General features: G+C 53.0%; 1 protein-coding gene across 3 annotated transcripts in view; it reads right to left on the bottom strand.

Moving 5' to 3' along the window:
• Positions 1–21,093, bottom strand: part of KIRREL3 (kirre like nephrin family adhesion molecule 3) — a 349,047-nt gene that overhangs the window by 32,929 nt on the left and 295,025 nt on the right. For all 3 annotated transcript variants that reach the window (XM_064524341.1, XM_064524342.1, XM_064524343.1), the window contains one exon: positions 18,296–18,401. In XM_064524341.1, the coding sequence (XP_064380411.1) occupies positions 18,296–18,401 (106 nt within the window). The remainder of the gene's footprint in view (positions 1–18,295; positions 18,402–21,093) is intronic.

Below are 21,093 nucleotides of genomic sequence, written 5' to 3'. Positions count from 1 at the left end.
GTCGCGAAGCATCGCTAGCAAGTGCTGCATCGGCCTCAGCGCTGGCCACGCTCGCCGTAACAAATAAATTCCTCTGTCTGCAGCAAGAGGACTTGTAATTCTTCAGCAAACAGTGTGTGTGAAGAAGCTATTTACTGGAATTTGTAGCCGTGTCATGTCGTTGCCCCTCTGAGTAAAGCGATGCTGCTTGGGTGCGTGCTTGGATGAGGGAAAATTTTCGGATCTGAAAGCCAGCCATGCCTGCTCGACGCTCTCGCTCCCGCGTTAATACCTTCGCTTCCCCCACAACAGCCCCAACATCGGTGGGAAACACCGATTTCTCCAAGCAGCAACCCAGCGGTTGGTGATTCCCCCACTGGGAACACGCAACCTTTTCTCCTGGCGTTTCGGGCAGCCTCCTCTCCCGGGCAGCCCAGGGCCACGCCGGGCCCGCGCAGCCGCTCAGGGTCGGATTTAGCCCTCGCAGACAGACTCCGGTACCGGCTTTTAATTCTCCGCACACAGCCTCTCTTTGCTCACACCGCTCCGGCGATTTGGAGACGCGCGTTTCCCCTAGCCGTGGTTTTGCTAAGCCGTTCGCTCTCCCCTGGTTTAAGCACTGAGCTCTTGAGCCCGCTCTTAATTTCCCGGCTTCTGCAAGCTCACACCGGATAACTTGAAAGCAAATGCTCTGAAACACTGGCTCAGCTTTGGGTGTTGAATCCTGCAGCAAAAGCCTCTCCCCAGCGGCCAGCGAGGCCTTCAGAAAGCGCGCGCTCCTCGGGACGGTTTTGCTCCCTCCAGCATCCCCTCGCAGCCCAGGGCCAAGGGGAACGAGCGCGGCCGAGCGCTGCAGCACGTTTTTGCTCGGCCCAGCTCCCGAGCAGACCTCCCGACACCGGCTGCTCTGAGCGAGTGCAACCCAGGGAAGTGGAGTGTGTCGTAATTTTTAATTAACAATGCAAAATAAAACAGTTGCTTGCCATATAAATTGTGTTTACCATGAATGACTTAAAATAGATAAATATTTTCCTGGATGCATTTTAATTGCCTAATAAAAGTACCGAGAACACCCACAAATACCTTAAATAAATGCATGGCTCACGGAATGAATTAATTAACATTTCATTCCTGGGAAGGGCTATTAATTGCTACAAATTGCTCCAAGAATGGGTTTTGTTGCTTTATTGCCAGCAGTACCTTCAATTACTCGCGCTACGGCGTGGCGGGCCCCTCTCATCCGCCGACTTTGCTCCCGCGCGGTGACTGCCGGCGGGACACCGTGAGCACCAGCCTGGGCCCCTGCACCGAGGACGGGGCTGCGGAGAAGGACGGCGGACGCTGGTGTAGGACCTTGGAGGTCCGTAAGGGGCAGAGGACAGCAAAGACTGAGCGAGCAGCGGGGCCTGAGCAGTGTCGCGCTGCCCCCCTGCACGGCTCCCGCATGATGCATCGCGCAAATTATTTCTTTATTAAGAGCGAATTTCCATAATGGTGATATATGGGGTGATGCCTCTTCTCCTGTCGGCTCCCTCCCTAATGAAGACGTGTGGGCCCCGGCGGAGCCATGCGCGGGGCCTCGGCCGCGCTCCCTCCGCGCCGATGCAGCGGGTCATTCATCCGCCGGCACGGGCGATGGGTGATCTCGCCGCCATCCAAAAATGACACGGCTGGGCCTTCCAGTTTGGGCCGTCGGAGCTTTATTCAAGTTCAGGAGGGCAAAGCCCGGAGCTCGGCGCTGGGCGTCCCGGCTGGCGGCTGGCCTGTCCTCGAGCAGGCGGCTGTTTGAGAGCATCCATCCTGCAGTCTCTGCAGATTATATATATATTTATATATATATATATATATCTCCTTTTTTCCTACAGTGTCCCGCAGGTTTCCTCCATGCTTGGGTCCCATTTGCATCCCAGGCACAATTATCAGTTATCACCCCTGCTGAAGAGCTCCGAGGTTTAATAAAGAAGCCGGCAGGCTGGGAGCAGGGCAGAGCTCGCCTTCTTTCGGCGTTCGCTGGAGAAATGCTCACTGCCTTGTTAGCAGCAGCCCTGGGAATTTCTTGTCTTCATTTTCCATTCCTCAGAACTTCCCAGCCTGAGTTGTGAAGTAATTGGATTTCTTACCGCTGGCAGCTGCACGTGGGCACTCAAGCCGGGCTGGGCCCCCCGGGAGGACACACACCTGGGGCCAGCACCACCGGAAGATGCCGAGAGCGTTTACCCCCCATCCCGCACGGTCTCGGGCATTAAACAACTGGTATCATTTTGTCTGACGCACATCCCAGCCTTGAAGTGTGGGCGTCAGACCCCTGCCCTGACGAACCTCTGGCCTCGCACAGCCCGACGCAGCCGCCCCTGCCGCGACGACAGCTTCTTCTGCTCCTCCAGCCGGGATGCGGGCATCTCAGTGGTGCCGCAAAGGGTCACGCGGCCCCTGCCCATGTTTTTCCTCCATGTTGCCTTTCTTTAGAAACAAATAAACAGTGAGAAAAACTGCAACCTTTTCCTGAATTTCAGGAGTTCAGGAGGTCAGGCTTGAATCCCAGACATGGACACGTTTGGTGCCTGATTGCCCTTGCCGTAACACATCAGTTGCTGCTACCGGGGTTTGATTGTTTTTAAACACTCCGAGGTTTTGATGATAATAATAACACCTTGCTGCGCAGAAGAAACCTCTGTCTTGATTTCCTTTAGTGTTCCCCCTCCCACCAAGCCAGGAAGTCTGCTGTGAGCCTGATTGCTCATCAGACTGCAGTCTTCAAAGGAGGTGACTGTCTTAAATGCAGAGATTTTGCATCTCCTCCTTACCATCGGCAGATCCCAAGGGTGGGGAAAATCAGCGAGGGGCTGCTTGCATCTCCCCAGATCACCCTGGAGCGGTGCAACCCGAGCTTAACTCTGCCGGGAGCGCGCTGTGCTTGTGCTGGCCCGCGTGGAGGACATCTCCTTAGAGCATCTGGGGTGCCGGACAGGAGATGGTTTCCCCGGAGAGCTGGGTTTGGGCTCTGGCCGCAGAGCCGACGTCTTGCTCAGGTGCTGCTTTGTGCAAACTTTTTGATTTCTGGCAAAACGGGACCTTCTTGCGCTGTTTTGCCAGATGAGAGAAATGGCAGAGCAGGAACAGCCCCGTGCCAGACCTGTGCTGACCGTGAGCTCTGGGGTGTGGGAGCAGGGAGGACGCGGGCTGAGAAGGCTTCTCGCTCACAGATGATGCAATTAAAGCCGGTGTCACTGCACAAGCCTGGACAAGCCGCGGTTCATTTTGGTGAGAAAACAGTCAAAATAGCCTTCCGCTCCGTTACAGCAACCAGAACAAACTGGCCACAGCAGCAGAGGGGAAGAAGTAAACAAAGTTGTTAACTTGTCCCTGACTTGACTGATCAACCGTTAAACCCGGCTGATGAGCCGTGCAGCTAATACGCGGCGTAACGCTATGCGCCAGAGCCTGAGGAACCGGTAAAACGGGAAGCTGCAGCTGGGGCTGTGCTGACCTGCGGAAGACTCGGCTGTAAGCGTGTTGCGTCTGCCAGAAACGCGGGGCAGCTGCAGCCCGCATGGGGCGGTGCGGCCCAGCGACTGCACGGACACCCGCGCCGTGCACGAGCTTCCCTCGCCGGACCTCGCCGCAGCGGCGAGGCTGCTGTGCTGGTTGCTAGACGCCCATAACACCTTCACAGCACTGCCATCTTCTGCAGTAACTCCTCTCCACTCCTTAAATCTTCAACCCCTGGAGTCACAAGGCGATATGAAAAAAGTACCTTTTCCCCAAGGTAGATTACTAGCATTTAATTCCTGACCATTCTAGGTGCACAGAAAGTCTAAAACCATCCAGACAGGTCACCTGAAGTGACAGAGGGAAGCCAGGCTACGATAAAGAGCTGCTGAGTGTGCTAATCCTGACTTGAACCATTTTGCGGAGGGAGGGAAAGTCAGGGTTGATGCTGCTCTGGCAGGAGCCTCCTGGATGAGCTCGGATGTGCCACCTCTACGGGGTGAAGCTCACCCTGTCCTGCAGGCCCTTCCACGCATTTCATTTTTCCTGCCTTCATCGTCTTGACTTATCCTGCCGCACAATACACATGACTAATAGCTTACCTATTATTATTCCTTACACAGCCCGGGTAATCCAATTTCATCAAGTGGTTTGTGTTTCCTCAAATCATTTGACAGGATTATTCCTTGCTGGGGTCCTTCCTGGCCCACTCCACCGCCACGACGGAACTTCTTTAGCCAGATTTATGGAGACCGGCTGGTAAAACTGCTAAGTCTGCTGACGTGTTTATCCCCGTGTGCTTAGCGCATGAGTAGCAAGGTGAACCTGGGCTGCGGAGCTGCTCAGGCTCCGTCTCTGCAGTGCGAGAGGGCTTCAGCACACACCAGCTTTGCACTCTCGCTGGCACGGTGCTTCCAGCAGAGAAGGTGCAGGTCAGGGGGCCGGTTTGTATTAACAGTACGAGCACGGAGGAGGACCAGCCTTGGTCGTGATGAACAGCCAGGGCACTGTCCCTGATCTGGACACGCTGCTGCCAGGCTGAGACAGCTCTGCTTCTCCAGCCCCAGCTCAGAGCGGACACACTGAGCCCCCTCTAAAGTCCTTCCTTCCCTTGCAACACCTGGTGTGGTCACTGCACCATTTGGGCGCGCTTTTTAGGCTCCGTTAGTCTGGATTTTGGCTTGCTCTCAGGTTGGTGGGAGGCACAGCTCCTCTGGCAGGTTCCTAGCCCCGTCCTGCCAGAACCGTTAATTATTCAGAGCTGAACTGTGTCTAGATCAAACGATTCAAGTTAGGATTATCAACAGAGGCAACCGCGCTAGGAGACGGGCAGCCCCAGGTGAAGAGGGGCAAATACTAATTATGTGAGAATCTTCTTGAAGAAGATGCCAAGGGCAGAGATTTCTGTGTAATCCGACACGGGCTCCTGCTGGCTAAACTGCGAGTAACTTGGGGATCTGGCAATTCATAAGGAGGAGTAACACATGACTTATCCAGAAACGCACTCCCTTCGTGAGAACGCAAAAATACAGGCAACACACGGGTAGAGGAGGAGAACAAAGTTACAAGTTCACCAAAAGATCTCATCTTTTCACTAGAAAATTCTCCTAATTTCTGTTTATCCATCCATCCATCCATCCATCCCCAAACTTATTCTCATGCCATTATTTTTGGACAAGCCTCGTGAATGCTTATTCTCATGCCATTATTTTTGGACAAGCCTCTTGAATCCCCTAGGCCAGCCTGCTAACAACACTGCTCTTCTGTAGAGCTCCTCATCTCACCAACAGAGAATCTCTCGTTGGGGACAGGGCAAGAAACCAGGAACAGCAGCCAGGTCCTAAACACTAACTTCATATTCATGAGAAAACAGTCAAAAGTTGCAGCATACTGATAAAACGGGCTGACCCACACAAGCTACGCTGTTGCATACAGGCTTCAGTGTGAAACAGTAAGAAACAACATTTCAAAAAAAGAAGTCTCTAAAAGCAAAAACCGCGAGTCCTTAATTACATGCTTCAACAGCGAACCAGAGCTGAGCAGTAAGTGTTGCTTGACGCTTTATAGACAAATGGCCATACAATCCAAAGACAACAGCTTGAGTTTTCCCCTTGCTTTAATATTTGCCAATAGCTTCTAGAGAGCTGGCACAGGAACAGAAACCCAAGGATATCTTCAAGACCTGAAGTTAACAGAGTTACTCCGCGGTCTGACACTGCGAGGCCAGAATACCTCTCGGGCCTTTTTGGGACGTGCCTAGCAAGGCCAGGGTGCCGTCTATGGCAAACAAACACGCAGGATGACTTCGCAGCACAGGGAGATGTCGCTCTGGATGAACAACCCATCCTTACCAGCAGCTTCTTCATTCCTGAAACATTTAAAGCACTATTGTGGAGGAAAGTCTCTCATGCTACAAACTTCCCCAGCTCAGCTCGTGCCATGCATCACTATTCCCTTGTTTTCCCTTAGATTTGGCTCCTTCCCAGTGATCCCAGCCTGAATTCCCAGCTAGAGCGAGTCTGCGTGACATCTGCCCAAGCTCAGCAGCAGATCCGCGAGTCAACAGCCTGCATATGGCAGGATGAGCCCTCCGAATGCCAGTGTCCAAGATCAGTCCTGTATGGAGGAAATAACTGGGGCACGTGTTCCCGGGGGCTGAGTGGGACCCGGCGGATCTACTTTGGGATGCCGACGTCCCCTGGGTTTTCTCATGCTCCTGCCTTGCAGCTCCAATGCTGGCCTACATTTTGTAGCTATTCTGATAGCGCGCTCAAGTACAGACAGCGTTTCTAAGGACAGTGCTGGGGGAATTAGTCTAATGAATAATAACTGATGTGAACTGGAATCACCAAATCACCGCTTGTTTACCAGAGCAGAGACGGTGCCTGGGACAGAAGTAGATGGTAACAGCTTCACTTTCCATTTAAACTTTGCTCTGTCCTCTGCGACCTGCAGTAAAGGAGCTCAGAGGGAATCAAGAAGTGAAATCCTTCGCAACACGCCTGCGGGCTGAGGGGGGTGCAACCCCCTGCTCCCGTCCCGGGAAGGACCCAGGAGACATTTCTAGCTCACCTGCCCTCTGCCCTATTCCCTACCCTCTGGCAGGAAAGCAGAAAACCCTCCAAAAGAGCTGAAGGCATCTTAAATCAACGTCCCTTCCAACTCAACAGCTGTAAGAGGATTTATTATTTATATCACAGAAACACAAGAGCTTAGCATATTTTAAGCTGTCTGAAACGACTTCAGTGCAACTCTTTCCCTCTTTTTTTAACAAAACACACCGAGACGTCTCCGAATTGAGCTGGGGGGGGAACTCTTTAGAAAGAGAAAATAAAATAGAGGGAGTGAGGGAGAGAAAAGGGAAGACTGGCACCTTGGCATCACCCAGGAATGCCCACCAGCACAGCGGCATCCGGGCACGTTCCCCCTAAGAGGCTGGCACGATCCCTAGACCTCGCGAGCACTTGGCAAAAGGCACGACTCGATGGGAGGAAGCGAGGCTGGGAGGGCCGGCGGCCGAGCTGCGACGGGCAGGACAACACGGGCGCTCAGACGCGGGGATCCGACGTCGCCTGGAGGTTGTGTCAGGAGGGGAGGGAAGGGAAGGAAGCCTCTCCGGTACTTCACAGCACAAGCACACAAGGCCGCATCCTTCAGAGACAGCACGAGGAGAGGAGCTGAGTGCTGGGTGTCTTTTCTTCTTCTTCTCCCCCTTTTTACATTTTCAATTTAGTCACAGCATCTCTAATTTCCTTAGATCTGAAGCCACCTCGAGAGACTGGAAGGGAACGATATAGAAGAAAGATGAGGGGAAAAAAACTCCAGTAATCTTGTAAAAGTCAGTTTTGAAAAATCAATTTTCTTGTGTGACAAGATTTGCTTAAGGCTTTTCGTTCTGTGAAATCAGCCCATCATCCTCCAGGAACACATGAAGGAAGTGGCAAGCGTGGTTTGGAATAACTCAGATTAAAGGCCTCTAAATTAGGCTTGAGAGGCCACCACCTCCCCTGCAAAGAGTAAGGAGGAGATCCAGTCAGAGCAGCCAACGATACTCTGTTCCCAATCAATCACCGGTCCTGGCGTGAGACTGTCTCAAAGGAGAGGGGACCAGCAGGCCTGGAAAAAAACATCTCCCTTTAAAAAAAAGGGGATATCTCACTTGTGGTACAACGGCTTAGATCTCTCCGAAAGTTACGGGTGTTTAAAAGACGTGTTAGCAGCTTTGCTTGGTAGCAAACCATAAGGTCTTTGCTAATGCGCAGAGATCCGGATGCAAAGTTTGCGGGAAATGAGATGCCTTGGATGCAGGTTCGCTCACCTGGCAGGAACCAAGTCTCAAAGACTGCTAAGAGGGAGCGGGCGGCTCGTGAGGTTGCTGACTCCTGCCCAACGTATCTCCCATGGAGCCATGAAGATGGAGATATCTCTACCTGGAGATAGGCTGTCACTGCCCAGCTTCCCAGGGGAGCCTGATTTCTGCCTCTCGTGGGCTATGTCTTGGCCTAACTCCATTGCTTTCTTGGGAATTACTTCAAACTTAAAGCACTGCCAACACGATCAAGGTGACGGTGTGATTTTTCAGTCTTGCAAGGCTGTCTGGATTTCCAGATCAACCAGCCAGTGACCCACCGGCCTGATCTTCTCGTCCTGCCTCCACGCTCGCCAGGGATGGCTGCTCTTGCAACGTGCCAGGCGAGGAAAGCACTGCTCAACCACGGCATTTTTCTGCCCACGCTGTCTAGTTGCTTCCTTCAGCTGAAACGGACTGAATTGGATTTTTTCCCCCTCCTTGATGTCGGTTTTTCTTGCTTCAGAAAGGTTGCCGTGTTTGCTCTCTTTTTCCGAGCCCTGCTCAAAACCTCGCTGACCTTTTCGCACTGAGGAGCAGACAGCGTGGGCGATGCTGGCTGGCTGCACGTGCTTGCTGCCGCCGGGCCGCGGCACCACCGAGGGGGGCACGGAGCGGGACAACGCTCGGGGGGACCGGCACCGGCGGAGCAGTGAAGGCCCAGTGCTCCTAGTTGGGATGGGGACGACCACGGGGCGCCCGGTGTCCCAAAGCTCTCCGTTGCAGCGTGGTGAATCTTATCCAAACGTGTTGGCAAAACCCCTCCGCAGGAGAGGCTCCAGCGACGGAGCAGTTTGCCTTGGCTGCTTCTTCGCTCATTTAATCTGGTACCTTTAATCATTTCTGCTTCGGGAAATGGTGCTCAGAAGAATAAAGAACTTCCCTTCTCCTCCCACCCCCCCCCTTTTTTTTGTCTTTCCCGGCATCAGATTCTCTCTCCTTTACGCTCTCTCCTAATTAGCTTGAGCTGCCGCCGAACGTCTCCCGCACGCTTGTCCCCATTACCCTGACGAGCCGGGCACGGGCGAGACAAACCTCTGGGCGCTTGCGCCTCCGCGGGCACGGGGAGGCTCTGCTCCTCCAACCCCGTCTTCTCGCTCGCGTCTGGAGCCCAGCGGCCTGGTCCCGCTTCCCGGGGGCAAAGGGGTCTGGGCATTTGCTTTTACTTCATTTTTTAGAGCCCGCCTTTCCCCCGCTGCCTGCCGCCCGGCCACACCGCGCTCCCTGGCAGAGGGAGCTGGCAGATGGGGCTGGCGCATCGCGAAGGAGATCTGAAGAATCCATTTCCCATTATTTTTTTATTTCCCCAGCTTTCATTTTCACTTCAGAGCAAAGGTCCAGTTGTCTGGGAGGAAGCTACAAAGAGAAACCCAGGCAGGAAAACAGAGATAGTCAGGAAAAACGTTACTGTGCCGATAACTTGAGACCTCTGTGTGCTTTGCATTCATTTCAACTCCTGCTTTAGCTGCATTTTCCTATGTCTATAAATTAGATTTATTCTGTTGCTGCTGTGAAACGCCTGCGGGCCCCTTCTCTGCTCCGTTTTCTCTTGCCTCCCTTGCCGAGCTCGGCTGCAGGAGGCGGGGGAGAGGTGACAGCCCTGCCGGGGGACAGCATATGGACCCGCCGCGTCCCGGCGCTGGACAGACGGCAGCCTTGGCCTCTGCCGGAGGAGGGAGCAGATGGGAGCGCTGCCACTCCGGGCAGGGAGGAGGAAGGCAGCAAAAGCGGGGAGCGTGGGCAGCCGGAGCCTGCGCGCCGGTGGAAGTGAGCAGCTTCCCCAAGCTGACGCCACGCCAAACTGAAGCGGGGGCTGGTCTGGGGGGAGAGGGTCCCAGTGGGCCAAGAAACGGCTGCGAAAACAGAGCCGCTGTTCCTCTCAAACGGAAGATGGAAAAATGGGGCTTTAACTCCTCTTCTTGCACAATGCTGAGCCATCAGCAGCCTTCAGCCATCAGGTTTCTGAGCGGTCTCGGGCTATAGCCACCGCAGCCCCCTGGCCACAGACACTGATACAGCTGGGCGCACATGGTCTTTGATTATCCCCCTAATTTGGTGCTGAAGCTGCTGAGATGCTACCTGCCTGCTTCCTCGAGCAGATGCTTGGTGTCTGCATCCTCTCGCCTATCAGCCATCGCCAAGGCTCTGCAGGGCCAGCGTGGTGAACCAGCCGCAGGTCCCCTCGTCATCACTGGTGGGGACGTCCGGGTCTTCCTCCTTGTGTCTCCTGCTGTTGTCCTGGTCGCCAGCCGCGCTGCTGATTGCATTTTAACGTCTCAGGCTGGGAGTTTGTGTTTGGTGACACCTGAAAAGCTTTAGCACTTAAACAGGTACAAATCGCTTTGAAGGGAGCTCGCTGCTGGTCTGATGGGTGCCGGGGTGCGTGCCCACGCGTCTGCGCAGCTCACACCTCCGCTGTCGTCACTGGCTGCTCTGCAGCGTGGTTCGAACTCTCAAGAGTCCCCTTCAAATATTAATGGAGATGTGACTGTCATTTAATAAGTGCCTAATATTGCAGATGCCCCTCAACTGGCAGAGACTGCCGGGGAGACAAAAAACGTGACGCTTACGTAGCGGTCCCAGCGCTCAGAAGCCCTGGAGGACGCAGAGCGCGGGGGAAGGCTCTCTTTTACAGGGCTTTCATGACTGGACAAAAGAAAGTAAGCAAAATACCAACACACAAAGTCACAGAAGATATTTTTCAAAGTCATCTGAATCCATATTAAAATGTATTCAGGTCCTTTCAGTGCCAGAATAGGGAAAATGGCTCCTGCTGTGGCTTGGCTGCAGCAGCACCAGGCGGGCCCAGTAAATTGACCATTTACTACTTCTCCATCAAAAATTGCCAATGAAATGCATCACGCTGTATCTCTCCATCAGCCTTCCATGATCCACTAATCCCTTCTGGCCTTTACAGCCTATGGATCTGTGAATGTATCCTGCAGCAGCTAAATGCAAGAAGTAAGGACAACTTTGGTGTCACCAAAGAGTATTACGCTTCAAATGCGCCTTCCCTTGGCCTTTCACCCTGCGAATAGAGAAGTTGTGCACGTCCAGAAACCCGGTATGCACTGCAGTGAACTGGTTCTTTGCTGTTTAGCGAAGGCAAAGCCAAGCCAAGCTGGTTCAGCGTCTGAGTAAACTTCCAAGGCGCGGCAGTGCTGTTCCCAGCAGGACGTGGGGCCCTCGCTCCTGCAGAACTTGGCTCCTCCGCGGTGGCCCGGAGCGCCTCGTGAATAACTCCGGTGAGATATTCTTTCCCAGCAGCTCCCAGAAGTGCGCAAATAAGACCCAAACCAGAAGGAGCTGCAATGCTCTATGCAGTTTGAGCTTTTCCTCTGGGTTTGTTCAAACAAAATGTGGGAATGCTTCCCCGTGGAAGGAAGGCCTTTGAGACGATACAGGATAAGGCAGGCGGGTCCAAGCACAACTTACACACATTTTTTTGTTTTCTCTCTCTTTCCTCAGAGCTCATAGATACCAGGTGTAATTTTTCTCTATCTACCTGAACCCGAACAAACATGACACTTTTTCCCAGCAAGACCAGCAGCCAAAGTGCTCACAGACCAGTACTTAGGTATGATACACAATAAATATTTAGCTCCCCAAAACGACTTTACTGTAACACAGCAGGATACTCAGCCCAGAATTCACAAATATCGCTTTCCAGCTTTCTGAGCACTCACACCTCCAGCCGATGGCAGCGGGACACGATAACGCACTGACCTCCGCGAGGCAGCCCTGCACGCCGGAAAAGGGACGTTTCCTGCATCGCAGGCCCCTGGGCCTGATTTCTGGCTGCACCGCGCTCCCTCTGTTCCCAGCAGCCGCTGACTTCGCTCAAGGCAAAAATCAACCCTAGCAAGACCCCAAAATATGGTCGCAGTGTGAAGATGCGGGTTGTAGGTGTTCCAAGCAGTTACAAACCTTTGTCTAGCACAAGACGAAATGCACGCAAAGCATCCGTGCTCTCAAGGAGACATACACTACATTTCTAGTGCACTGTTCTTACATTTTCTGTTTCAAAGCAGACAGAAACTGGATCCCAACATGCATTTCTAGGAACGTCACACCGAATCGCATTTGGACTCGGCTCCACCCCAATCCCTCCTGCCCCCCCGACTCTGCCGCCTGCAGCAGGAACCTGGCAGACATCTAACTTGCCCCACGACCCTCAGAGTTAGCAGATCCGCCGACGGTGCCCAGACCACCTCGGCCTCAGCGCTTGGGCTCTTCGTCCCGGCCACCCCCCTGAGGCTGGGGTGTGAAGTGTCCGCCCCGTACCCCCACCAGCGCGAGGACCCCGCGGAGCAGGCGGCACTGGATCTCCTCCCACAGGGCCCTTTGCAGCAGCAGGAGGTCACGTCCTTGTCTTCTCCTGCGGAGAGGCACCGGGAGGTCAGGACACTGTCTCCCATCAGGTGTGTTCAAGCCCCACTGCCTTTAAAGCAAACCTCTTAAGAAGCACTTGAGTTTGGATTAATATTTGATGAGCAACAGCATGCTGTTGGTCCAAAGACAAAACAGCGTTTTTCCAAACAAAAAGGCCCTGTCTGCAGAACGGAGCCCACTGAGCCAACAAACAAGCAAGCCTCCCTTCCCACCCTCCTGCCGCAAGCCGAGGCACGGAGGAGCGGTGGCGAACGGCCCCTCCAGCCAGCCCAGGCAGCGAGCATATGTGCGTGCAGATTGCACCGACGGGTCTTCCTCTAAGAACGCGCTTCCCACGCGCTGCGGCCTCTCGGCGGACAACTCTGGGATGGAGGGGGGAGGAATATGGGAATTTACTGACTTTCTTTTGCTGCAAGCAAACGGGCAAGAAAGGGAAAGCGAGAGAGAGTAATTAGCTGTCGCTGTTGTTCTGCCACCTGTGATGGTGGGTAAAATTAATGGAAAGCAACAGAAGTCACGGCTACGTGAACTGATTCACAACCAGGCCTCCTCTTTGCTCACTTCAGATCTCTCTATTTGCCAATCTTCCCTTGGCTTTTGATGTCTGTTGTGTGTCTGTGGGGTGTTTTTTTGCTGTTATTATTTATCACTCGCAGTAAGAAAGAGAATCTTTAAAGTGGCAGAAGAAAATGGGAAAGTTTAATATTGCAAGAGGCAGAGTCCCTCAGCCTTTTGGGCTTCTGTGGTAATGATTATTTTCGCAGAGAGATGGGGAGCTGGTACAGGCAGGGCAATAATAAATATCTCACTCTCGTGCACTGATACAGTGCTCTCCCCTCCAAGGCTAGCAGAGACCTTTGCGAGTGACGTTATCTCTTGTGATCACGGCGGGGGACTTCTGGCCAACCTCCTGCATCGGCTGCATTTCTGGGGTGCACGGCGTGCCTCAAACACGGCATGGGCTGACGGACAGACAGGCACGTACGGACAGAGGGACAGCTACCCCTCCCCAGCTGCTGCAAGGCATCTGGTTTAACAGCACGTGCACCTCTCCGTAATCGCCTAGGACAGGGCGGCAGATCCAGCTGATGCCGCAGCCGGAGTGAGGGCAGCGTAAGGGCTTCCCCCGGCCCAGGAGGGCCCCTTCGAGCTCTCAGTCCCACGACGCCTGTGGGGGCCGGACAGAAAAATGCAGCACTAAAGCAGATGGGGACACATCCGTGAAGGTCCTTTAAGCAGACCAGGTCCCCTTGAACCTGATTGCTCTACGAGGTGAGAGGGAAAATGTGCAAACAGCAGAAAACCCTGCTGTCGGGGTTAATTCACCCCTATGCCAAAAACCCCCCCCGAGCCTGCTGCTCAACCGCGTGAGCGTGACGCTGCGATCCCTCGCCAGCCCTCTGCTCAACGCGCCGTGTGCTCTTGGCGATGCCGCCCATCCGAAGGTGAGCAACGCCACGGGTGAGAGCACCTGAAACACCCGGGGACGAGACGCTTCTCGTAAGGGAATCGCTGCCGCCGGAGAGGGAGGCAGGTTGGGATTTTAGCTTAAGCAGCTTCTCCAGCTGCTGGGGGTCCTCAAATAAGAAAACAAGTGAAGAAACCATGTCTCCAGAAAAGGACCACCTGCCCGGCCCTGATGGCAGAGAAAGGCACTAACAGGTTGAGATGGCAGCAAATTTATGACCGAGGGTTCTGGCTTTTCCTCCCATTAGAAAATGCCACCGAGGCCAAATGGAAACATTTCACGGGAGCCTGTCAATTCTGACAAAATGTCATTTAAACCCCCTCAGAACAGAACATTCTGCTACGGCTGTAACTTTCCATTCTGACGCCGGGAACAGAACACTTTGAGTTTTCATTTCTAAACAGGTTTTCGTTATATTAAAAAACCGTATGTGATGTATTATATAAGAGAGAACATGAACAAAACCTCTTAAGGAAAAAGCAGCTGTCTCGATTTTATCAAAACTGTGTTCTTACATTGACTGAAATGTGGGGCTTTGGCGGGGGTGGAGGAGATTTGGTCTCCTGGGAAATTTTGTTGAATTATTTTTTTTCTTACAGACCCTTATGTAAGGGCCTGTGCTTAAAAGCGCAGGGCGGCAGAGCCGCGGGGCTGGCTTTGTGTCTATTGCTAACGTACAACGCGGTTCGCAGGCGCCTCTCAGCCGAGGGTCTCCAGGCCCTTACGCAGCCTTCGAGCAAGGTGCTTGCGCGAGCTGGCTTCTCCCAGCCGGAAAACCTCGTGGTGCAAACCCGGTCCAAGAGCAAGAAAGGAGACAGTGCGCTGTGTTGGTGATGCCACCCGCTGTCCCCCTTCGCAGAGCCCGGTGGCCCTCTGGCCGGTGGCTCTAGGCACATGGGACGTGGCGGTGGCCGTGGGACGCTCACGGTGGGCACGCAAGCGTTGTATGACGGTGCCGCAGTGTCAGAGCCCGGTGCAAATTCAAGTAAGGTGACAGCTTGCTTGATATTCATAACAGAGATGGCACTGCAGAGTTGGCTGTGGATTTATGCCCAGAAAAGGGGATTTATATTGTTTAGACATTTTCCTTTGTGTTCAGAGCTGTTTACTGACAAACATATTGGGAGGTATTAAAAATAAATGTCGGCTGAAGACCAAGATCTGATATTTCTATCTGAGGATGAGGGAAGCCACAGAAAATGTATCAGAGTGGTTCTCTCCCCAGGGAGAAGAAATATCACACTTTCTTTCTGTTCCCAGTTTATTATCTATTGCTTGTTTTTTAAGGCAGAATAGGTTCATTTTCACCAGTCATGGGCTCTTGCTTGAATCCCAAGCCTCAAGCAGAGCCCCTCTCCCTGGGGAGACGTGAACGGCACACACCGAGTGACCCTAGGGACCCCATTACTCACACCACGCTCACGTTATCCTGCCTTTTCACACCTCTGAGACCCACGTCTCAGTCCTGAGGCTTTACACGTTCCACTCCTTAATCTGTTTTCCCTTCTAGGTAGAGGTGAGGTGCAAAAGGCTGCTTGGCTCATGTTTTCCCCTGTCACAGCTCCCAGTGCCTGAACCACACAGCACAGCCTGTTGATTCCTGTAACATTTCCTCTCTCTCTCTTTCTTCTTCCTGAGATGCCTTCAGAGCCACTGCCTCCTCCATCCCCGTGTCCACACGATGCTCTCGCCTTGGGCTGAGTGCAACGCAGGGCCTGTGGAGACTTCTGTGCCCGCAACGATGCTGCCACAGTGTTATAGAGGTTGCTGGTGGCTGGGCAAGTTATTCGGGCCATCCCTTATGATTCAGAGAGTCCTGGCTTTACTTAGGGCATTTATAATGCCCTTTTAGGATGGGGATACATTGTCATATTTCTGAAAATGCTGGCAACTAGAGGATAAACACTACAAAAGGTCTGAGGGTCTTGCTGCTAACCATGGGTCTTGCACTGCCAGCATCTGGGCTGTACTCTGGAGGAGTAAATCTCTTTCTTCTCTGGCTGTTTCAGCCCCAGACAGGATTCTTCAATTTCTATACTAAAGCCTTAAATCCTGTCCTCGCCTCCCAGCTGTGATGTCCTGCTCCAGAGGACACACGGAGATGTCTGTCTCCTTTTCATAGCTGGTGAAGAGCTTTGGGATCCTTGGGAAGGGAACTGAAAGTTCCCCCAATCAATCAAAGCCATTAAAGGGAAGGAAGCCCTGCAGTGCACTGAATCCTGTTTACTTGTCACAGTGGTAGGGAAAAAGCCTTGTGTGATGTTAACATGCTAAGGGAGTTTAAGAAATGAAAAACTAAAGTGCTTGAATTTTTCATGCCTCTTTTTTAAAATCCTTTTTATGAGAAAATATAACCCAAAAAACTGTGCAATTAATTTTGATATGAAAGTCCATCATGAGACGAAACATAAAGCACTTTGCGGCAAAGCAGAGAGCTCTGTGGTGCGAGGGAGACCGATGCTCAAGCAGCCAGGAAGGGTGAAAAGACACACGGCCTTGAGGTGGGAAAGAAGAAAAGACGACGGCTGCAGACGGCACTTATAGCTCCAGGGGACAGCAAAAACCTCGCACTAATGAGACGACACCAAAGGTGGGAGAAGAGCGCGGCGGGTCTGTGTGCTATTTGGTGGAGAAAAGCAACCCAGCGTTGCTTTGGCCGGGGAGAGCCACATACCCAGAGGGTGGAAATAGCTGGGACCTGGCACCCAGAGGACAGAACAGACCAAAGCCTTTCAAGGCTGCTCTAACACGCACCGGGGCTAGCTGGGGCAGCCCAGGGCAGAGCTGCTTTGGGCCGAGGAGAGGCAAGTAAAAGCCTCCTCCTGCTAGGGCAGAGCTGAGGATCAGGCCAGACGAGCTGTCTTTGCAGCAGAGGCTGTCCGGCTCTTGCCACAGTCTTGTTCCTCAGCCAAACACAGTTGTTCTGCCTTGGACTGTACAAGAAGCAATCAAGGTGTAACATGCACAGGGGAAGTTCACCCAGATACTTCCCCAGGTTGTCGCGCACTTCTTTTTTCTTCCTAAAGGTAAATATGAAAACAGGGCTATTTGTATCTTTGACATTAATTGACTTCTCAAATTAATAACTCTTCTGTGTAACTAGGAATGCAATTATTGCTTTGCTGTGCTGATAGCAGATATCCAGCCGGAAGGAATCATTCCTACCAGCAAACTCGATTGCACTAATTAAGCTGTACGAGTCTAACAGGAGGTGGGTCATGGTAACCTGTCCCTGGAGGTGCCTCCTCCGTTATTACAAACTGGTGCTGTTGCAAAAACATAACTGATTGCATGCGTGCGTGTGCATGCACGTAACTTCAAGTCAGGAGTGATGAACGGCTGATTACAGTGGCGGGACACAAGGATATGTGATTGCTGTGAAACGTCTCCACGCTGGCTCAGACAAGGGCCGTCCTGATCGAGAGTGGGCACAGAGCTGGAGCCAGGAGGCTGAGTAAGACGCTCTCTCATCCTGAGGCGTGACGACAGCCCACACCTCTTTCCATAACGTTTTGTTTGCCTAGCCTGAGAAACCTTTGAGAGACGGTGTGTTTCTTAATGCTAGCAGTTACCATCAGACCCCATGAGTACTGCTGGGCCAGATATCCAAGGGCTCATGGCAGTGGGTTTGACTTCAAGTTTCGTGTCTTGCAAGCTCCCCCAGCTCAAAAATAGTAAGGGATGAGGCTTAGTGGGTGGAGAGCATTCAGCTACAAAACGTGCTAACGATAATGTGATTGCCAAAGCTAGGAGCTTTGTCTCAGGCTTGTTGTGTACCCAACGACTGCAGCCTGCCCCGATGTCTGTGCACAACCAGGAAGAGGATCTTTGGGTGGGCAGCACTCGGGAGCCAAGGGGAGACTTTCTGCTGCACATCCCCGATGTCCCACTGCCCCACAGGCCTCTGGCTCATGTCTCCCCTCTGAGCTCTGCTGGGGTTAGAGAGGCCTGGGGCAGGTGCTTGAGGGTTACATGCAGAGGTTAATGGAGCTGTAGTGTTCCAAACATAAAAGATTATACAGAAAAAAAAAAGAAAAAGAATTTTCCCATAATAGAGTTTTCATTCGGCGCGTTTTGCTAGTTATGTCCCCAAACAGATGGCTCCACCAACAACGTGCCAGGCCTCTAATCCTCTCTAAAGCACCAGTGAATCTCTGACCGAGGACTTGCTGCATGCAGCAAAGCGTACCAGACGGCCTAACGCGGAGGCAATTGGAGCCTCTTAATGTATAACAACATCATCAAGGCAAGAACAGTATCGTGGCGCCAGGCAGCGCTGGCTTTCCTCAGCAGCAGCAGAACTGTGCCAGAGCAGGTCCCTGCTGCTCTGCGGGGTCAGCGGCTGTGTCTGGCTCCAGTGGTCACATCCACCGGCCACAGGAGCTACACCTAAGCACAGCCTGGGATGGACAGCAGCGGCGATGGGGCGAGCTAGAAGAAATGCCAGGGGGCAATAAATATGGGAGCAAGTGGAATAGCTGCCAGAAATTGCATTCAGAGCCACTGACCACTCCTGGGTCCCCCAGAAGTAACTCTGTTCGGGGTGGGGGATACAAAGAGCTCTGCAGTGGAGGGCTGGAGCTACCGTGCAGCGATGGCGAGCGGGGCGGCCAGCTTACCTGTACTGGGTCACGGCAGGGTTCGCCTTGGCGGAGCAGTGGAACTTGACGGCGTTATCCTCTAGGACCGGCTGCGGCTCCACGGACAAGTTCACCAGGGGTGGGTCTGCAAAGAGGCAGCGACAAGCCCGTGAGCGACGTGAAGCTCACCATCAAAAATCCCATTGCCCACTGACTGCCAGGCTCCCCAGGTTTTCTGGACCTGGAAAGCAAAACTCAGTTGTGAGAAAACAAGGCAAGCCTTGCCGAGACTCCTTCATGCTGTGATATAACGCTCAGTGCTTTGTAAAACAGGGCACAGGGTCATACTGTGCACGTGGCTGTACAGATACACTCTCAGACAGCTCTGGTCTTGGAGGGCTTCAGTAGATAAAACAGAAAGGGGAGCCAGTGCTAGGAGGAAGGACTACCAATATCCACAGCCCAAGCTACGTGACACCTTGGCTAAGGCTTCGTTTTGTGAGTAGGCGCAGCCCCAGCCTGGCTGGGCAGGCCTAACCCGTGACTCCTATTCCACCTCAGGAAAACATTATCGGCGTAAGGGAAGCTCAACTGCAGCCTCCACAGTCCCTGACAGCAGCTAATGTCCAAGCTGCCAGCTGATACGGCAAAGCCTGGGTTTAGCCGAAACCCTTCAGCAGTTGCTCTGCCAGGCTGGTTTTCTCTTTCCCCTTCTAGCTGCATGATCACTTGTTCCCCAAAGCAGGCAGCACTCAGCCAAAAATACCTCAGTCGCTTCCCTCCCATCTCCCCTCTGTGCCTGGGAGCCACCAGCAAGGGGTTCTTCCCCAGGACGTATGGTGAGATGAGGGTTTCTCCAACACGCATACGTATACCTCATACAGGGGAATCCTCCTAGACCCAAGCTAGACGAAAGACGCTGTCCCTGCCTCTCTGCCCACCTACTGCCACAAACCATACCCACCCACATAGCCGATACCTGGGAGCAGAAGAGGCTCGGATGTGGCAGAGGCCTGTGGTACAGAAGTCCTTTGGGGCAGACACCCGCCAGGACAGCCGCGTACACTGTTTTTATCTCCTTTACTTCTATAGGCTCCAAACCCTCCTTCCAAACAAGGGTGCTCACAAGCGAGTGCCTGCCCACACCAACCTACCAGGCTGCCACACCAAGCATCCCCTTCGACACAGCATTTCACTTCAAAAGCATTAATGCAGGCTCTGATTCCCATTTAAGGAAATAAACTTGCCCGCTTTGAAAAGTTCCCATTTAATATCTCACTGTGTAATGATGATCTTCTGTGCATCTGTTAACTTGAAAGTGGCATTTCTGCTCTTTCATCAGCCTAATCATCGCTGGCAAGTCCTTATTGGTGTCACAGGCCTTTTGGTTCCTCCGACTGGTGCTCTGTTTCTCTTCTCCTTCTACATGATAAGCATCTAAATGCTTTAGCAGCAAACAAAATTTAGAAGAGAACTGATGAAAGCAAGCAAACAAGAAGAGAAAAGGCAGGGATGTTTAGGTGGATAATAAGAATATCCAGAGTTGTTTTAATTTTTCATGATATCTCAGGGAGGGTGTTAGACTTCCAGCTTCAGATTTTAAGGATGAGACCTCATTTGAGAGAAGAAAAAACTTCATGCGGTATTTCGGAGCTCTTCTGTCTTCCCCGAGGCACCGTTGCAGGTCGTTGTTAGACAGTACAGTGCTAGACAGACCCTGATCGCGCTCTGCCCGGCAGTTCCCAGAGTGGTTAGTTATAAAGGAAAAGCAATCAAACAAAAAGCAGAATGAAACGGCTGTGTCAAGAGGTTTTCCAGAAGGTTGAGATGATGCCCGAAGAACGAGCTGTCCTGCCGCAAACTGCACCGGGGCCACGGAGCGGGGGTGAGGTCAGCTCCTCAGTCCAGTCGTGCCCTGAAGTCTGGTACGGCATGTGCAAAAACACATCCTGAAACAGGATGCACTGGGCTCACCTCTGCCTGCTGCCTCTCTCCTCTTCCTAAAGGTCTCAGCAACATTTCTGCCGGTTTGACCATGAGGAACAGATGTGGTTGAGCATATTCTGTGTGCCAGAGGACAACAGGGCCACCCTCCTCCTCAGGGTCTGAGCAGACAGGGCTGGGGGTGACCTGGGTCCCGGCTGTGCTGCCAGCTCTGCAGGAGGTGGGAGCCAGGGTCTAGCTGCTTGGGGCTCCCCAGCTCGCTGTCCAAATGGCCGTCGTTTATTCACGAGTGGGGCTGCGTCGCGCCGTGGGCTCGGCAAGGGAGGGCTGGCCGCTATTGATCTGTGCTGCCGCCTGCGAAGGGAGCCCGCAGCACAGACATCACCCCCCGTCTTCGTCAAGAAAGCCTTGAAGACATTGGCAAGGCTCATGGAAAATTAATGAGAACGCTGGGGATTTTATCTGCAAGACAAACTAAGCCGGGTCTGAACCATGGGGGAAAAAAAAAAGAAAAGAAGAAGTCTTGGGCCAGAGCCATAGTGGAGAGAGGGGGACAGCCCTGGTGACCTGAGGGAAGATGAGCTGATCTATACCCATTTCCCTTCACGTTTCGCGCGGGTGACCATCCTGGAGCACAGCGCTGGTGCAAGGTGTTAGCACCACAGGGCTGGAGACTGCAGTAGTTACTGCTTGGACGTGGTTTAGTCACGGCTCTGTTGCAAGCCCAAGGAGTGATGCTGTTGAGTTTAAGGGGACCAAGTTTCCCTGTTGGCTCCTCCTTCAAAGCCCAGGCCACCGGCCTCCTTCGCCGTGGACAAGAGAAGGTCCTGCTAGATATCCGGTTCTCTGGAAACTGCTCTCCCCCTTAGCTTGAAGGTACAGGCTCTTCCTGA

Source organism: Dromaius novaehollandiae, chromosome 21 (genome assembly GCF_036370855.1).
Source record: "Dromaius novaehollandiae isolate bDroNov1 chromosome 21, bDroNov1.hap1, whole genome shotgun sequence".
Taxonomy (NCBI): Eukaryota; Metazoa; Chordata; class Aves; order Casuariiformes; family Dromaiidae; genus Dromaius; species Dromaius novaehollandiae.
This window is presented reverse-complemented; position numbering and strand designations above follow the sequence as displayed.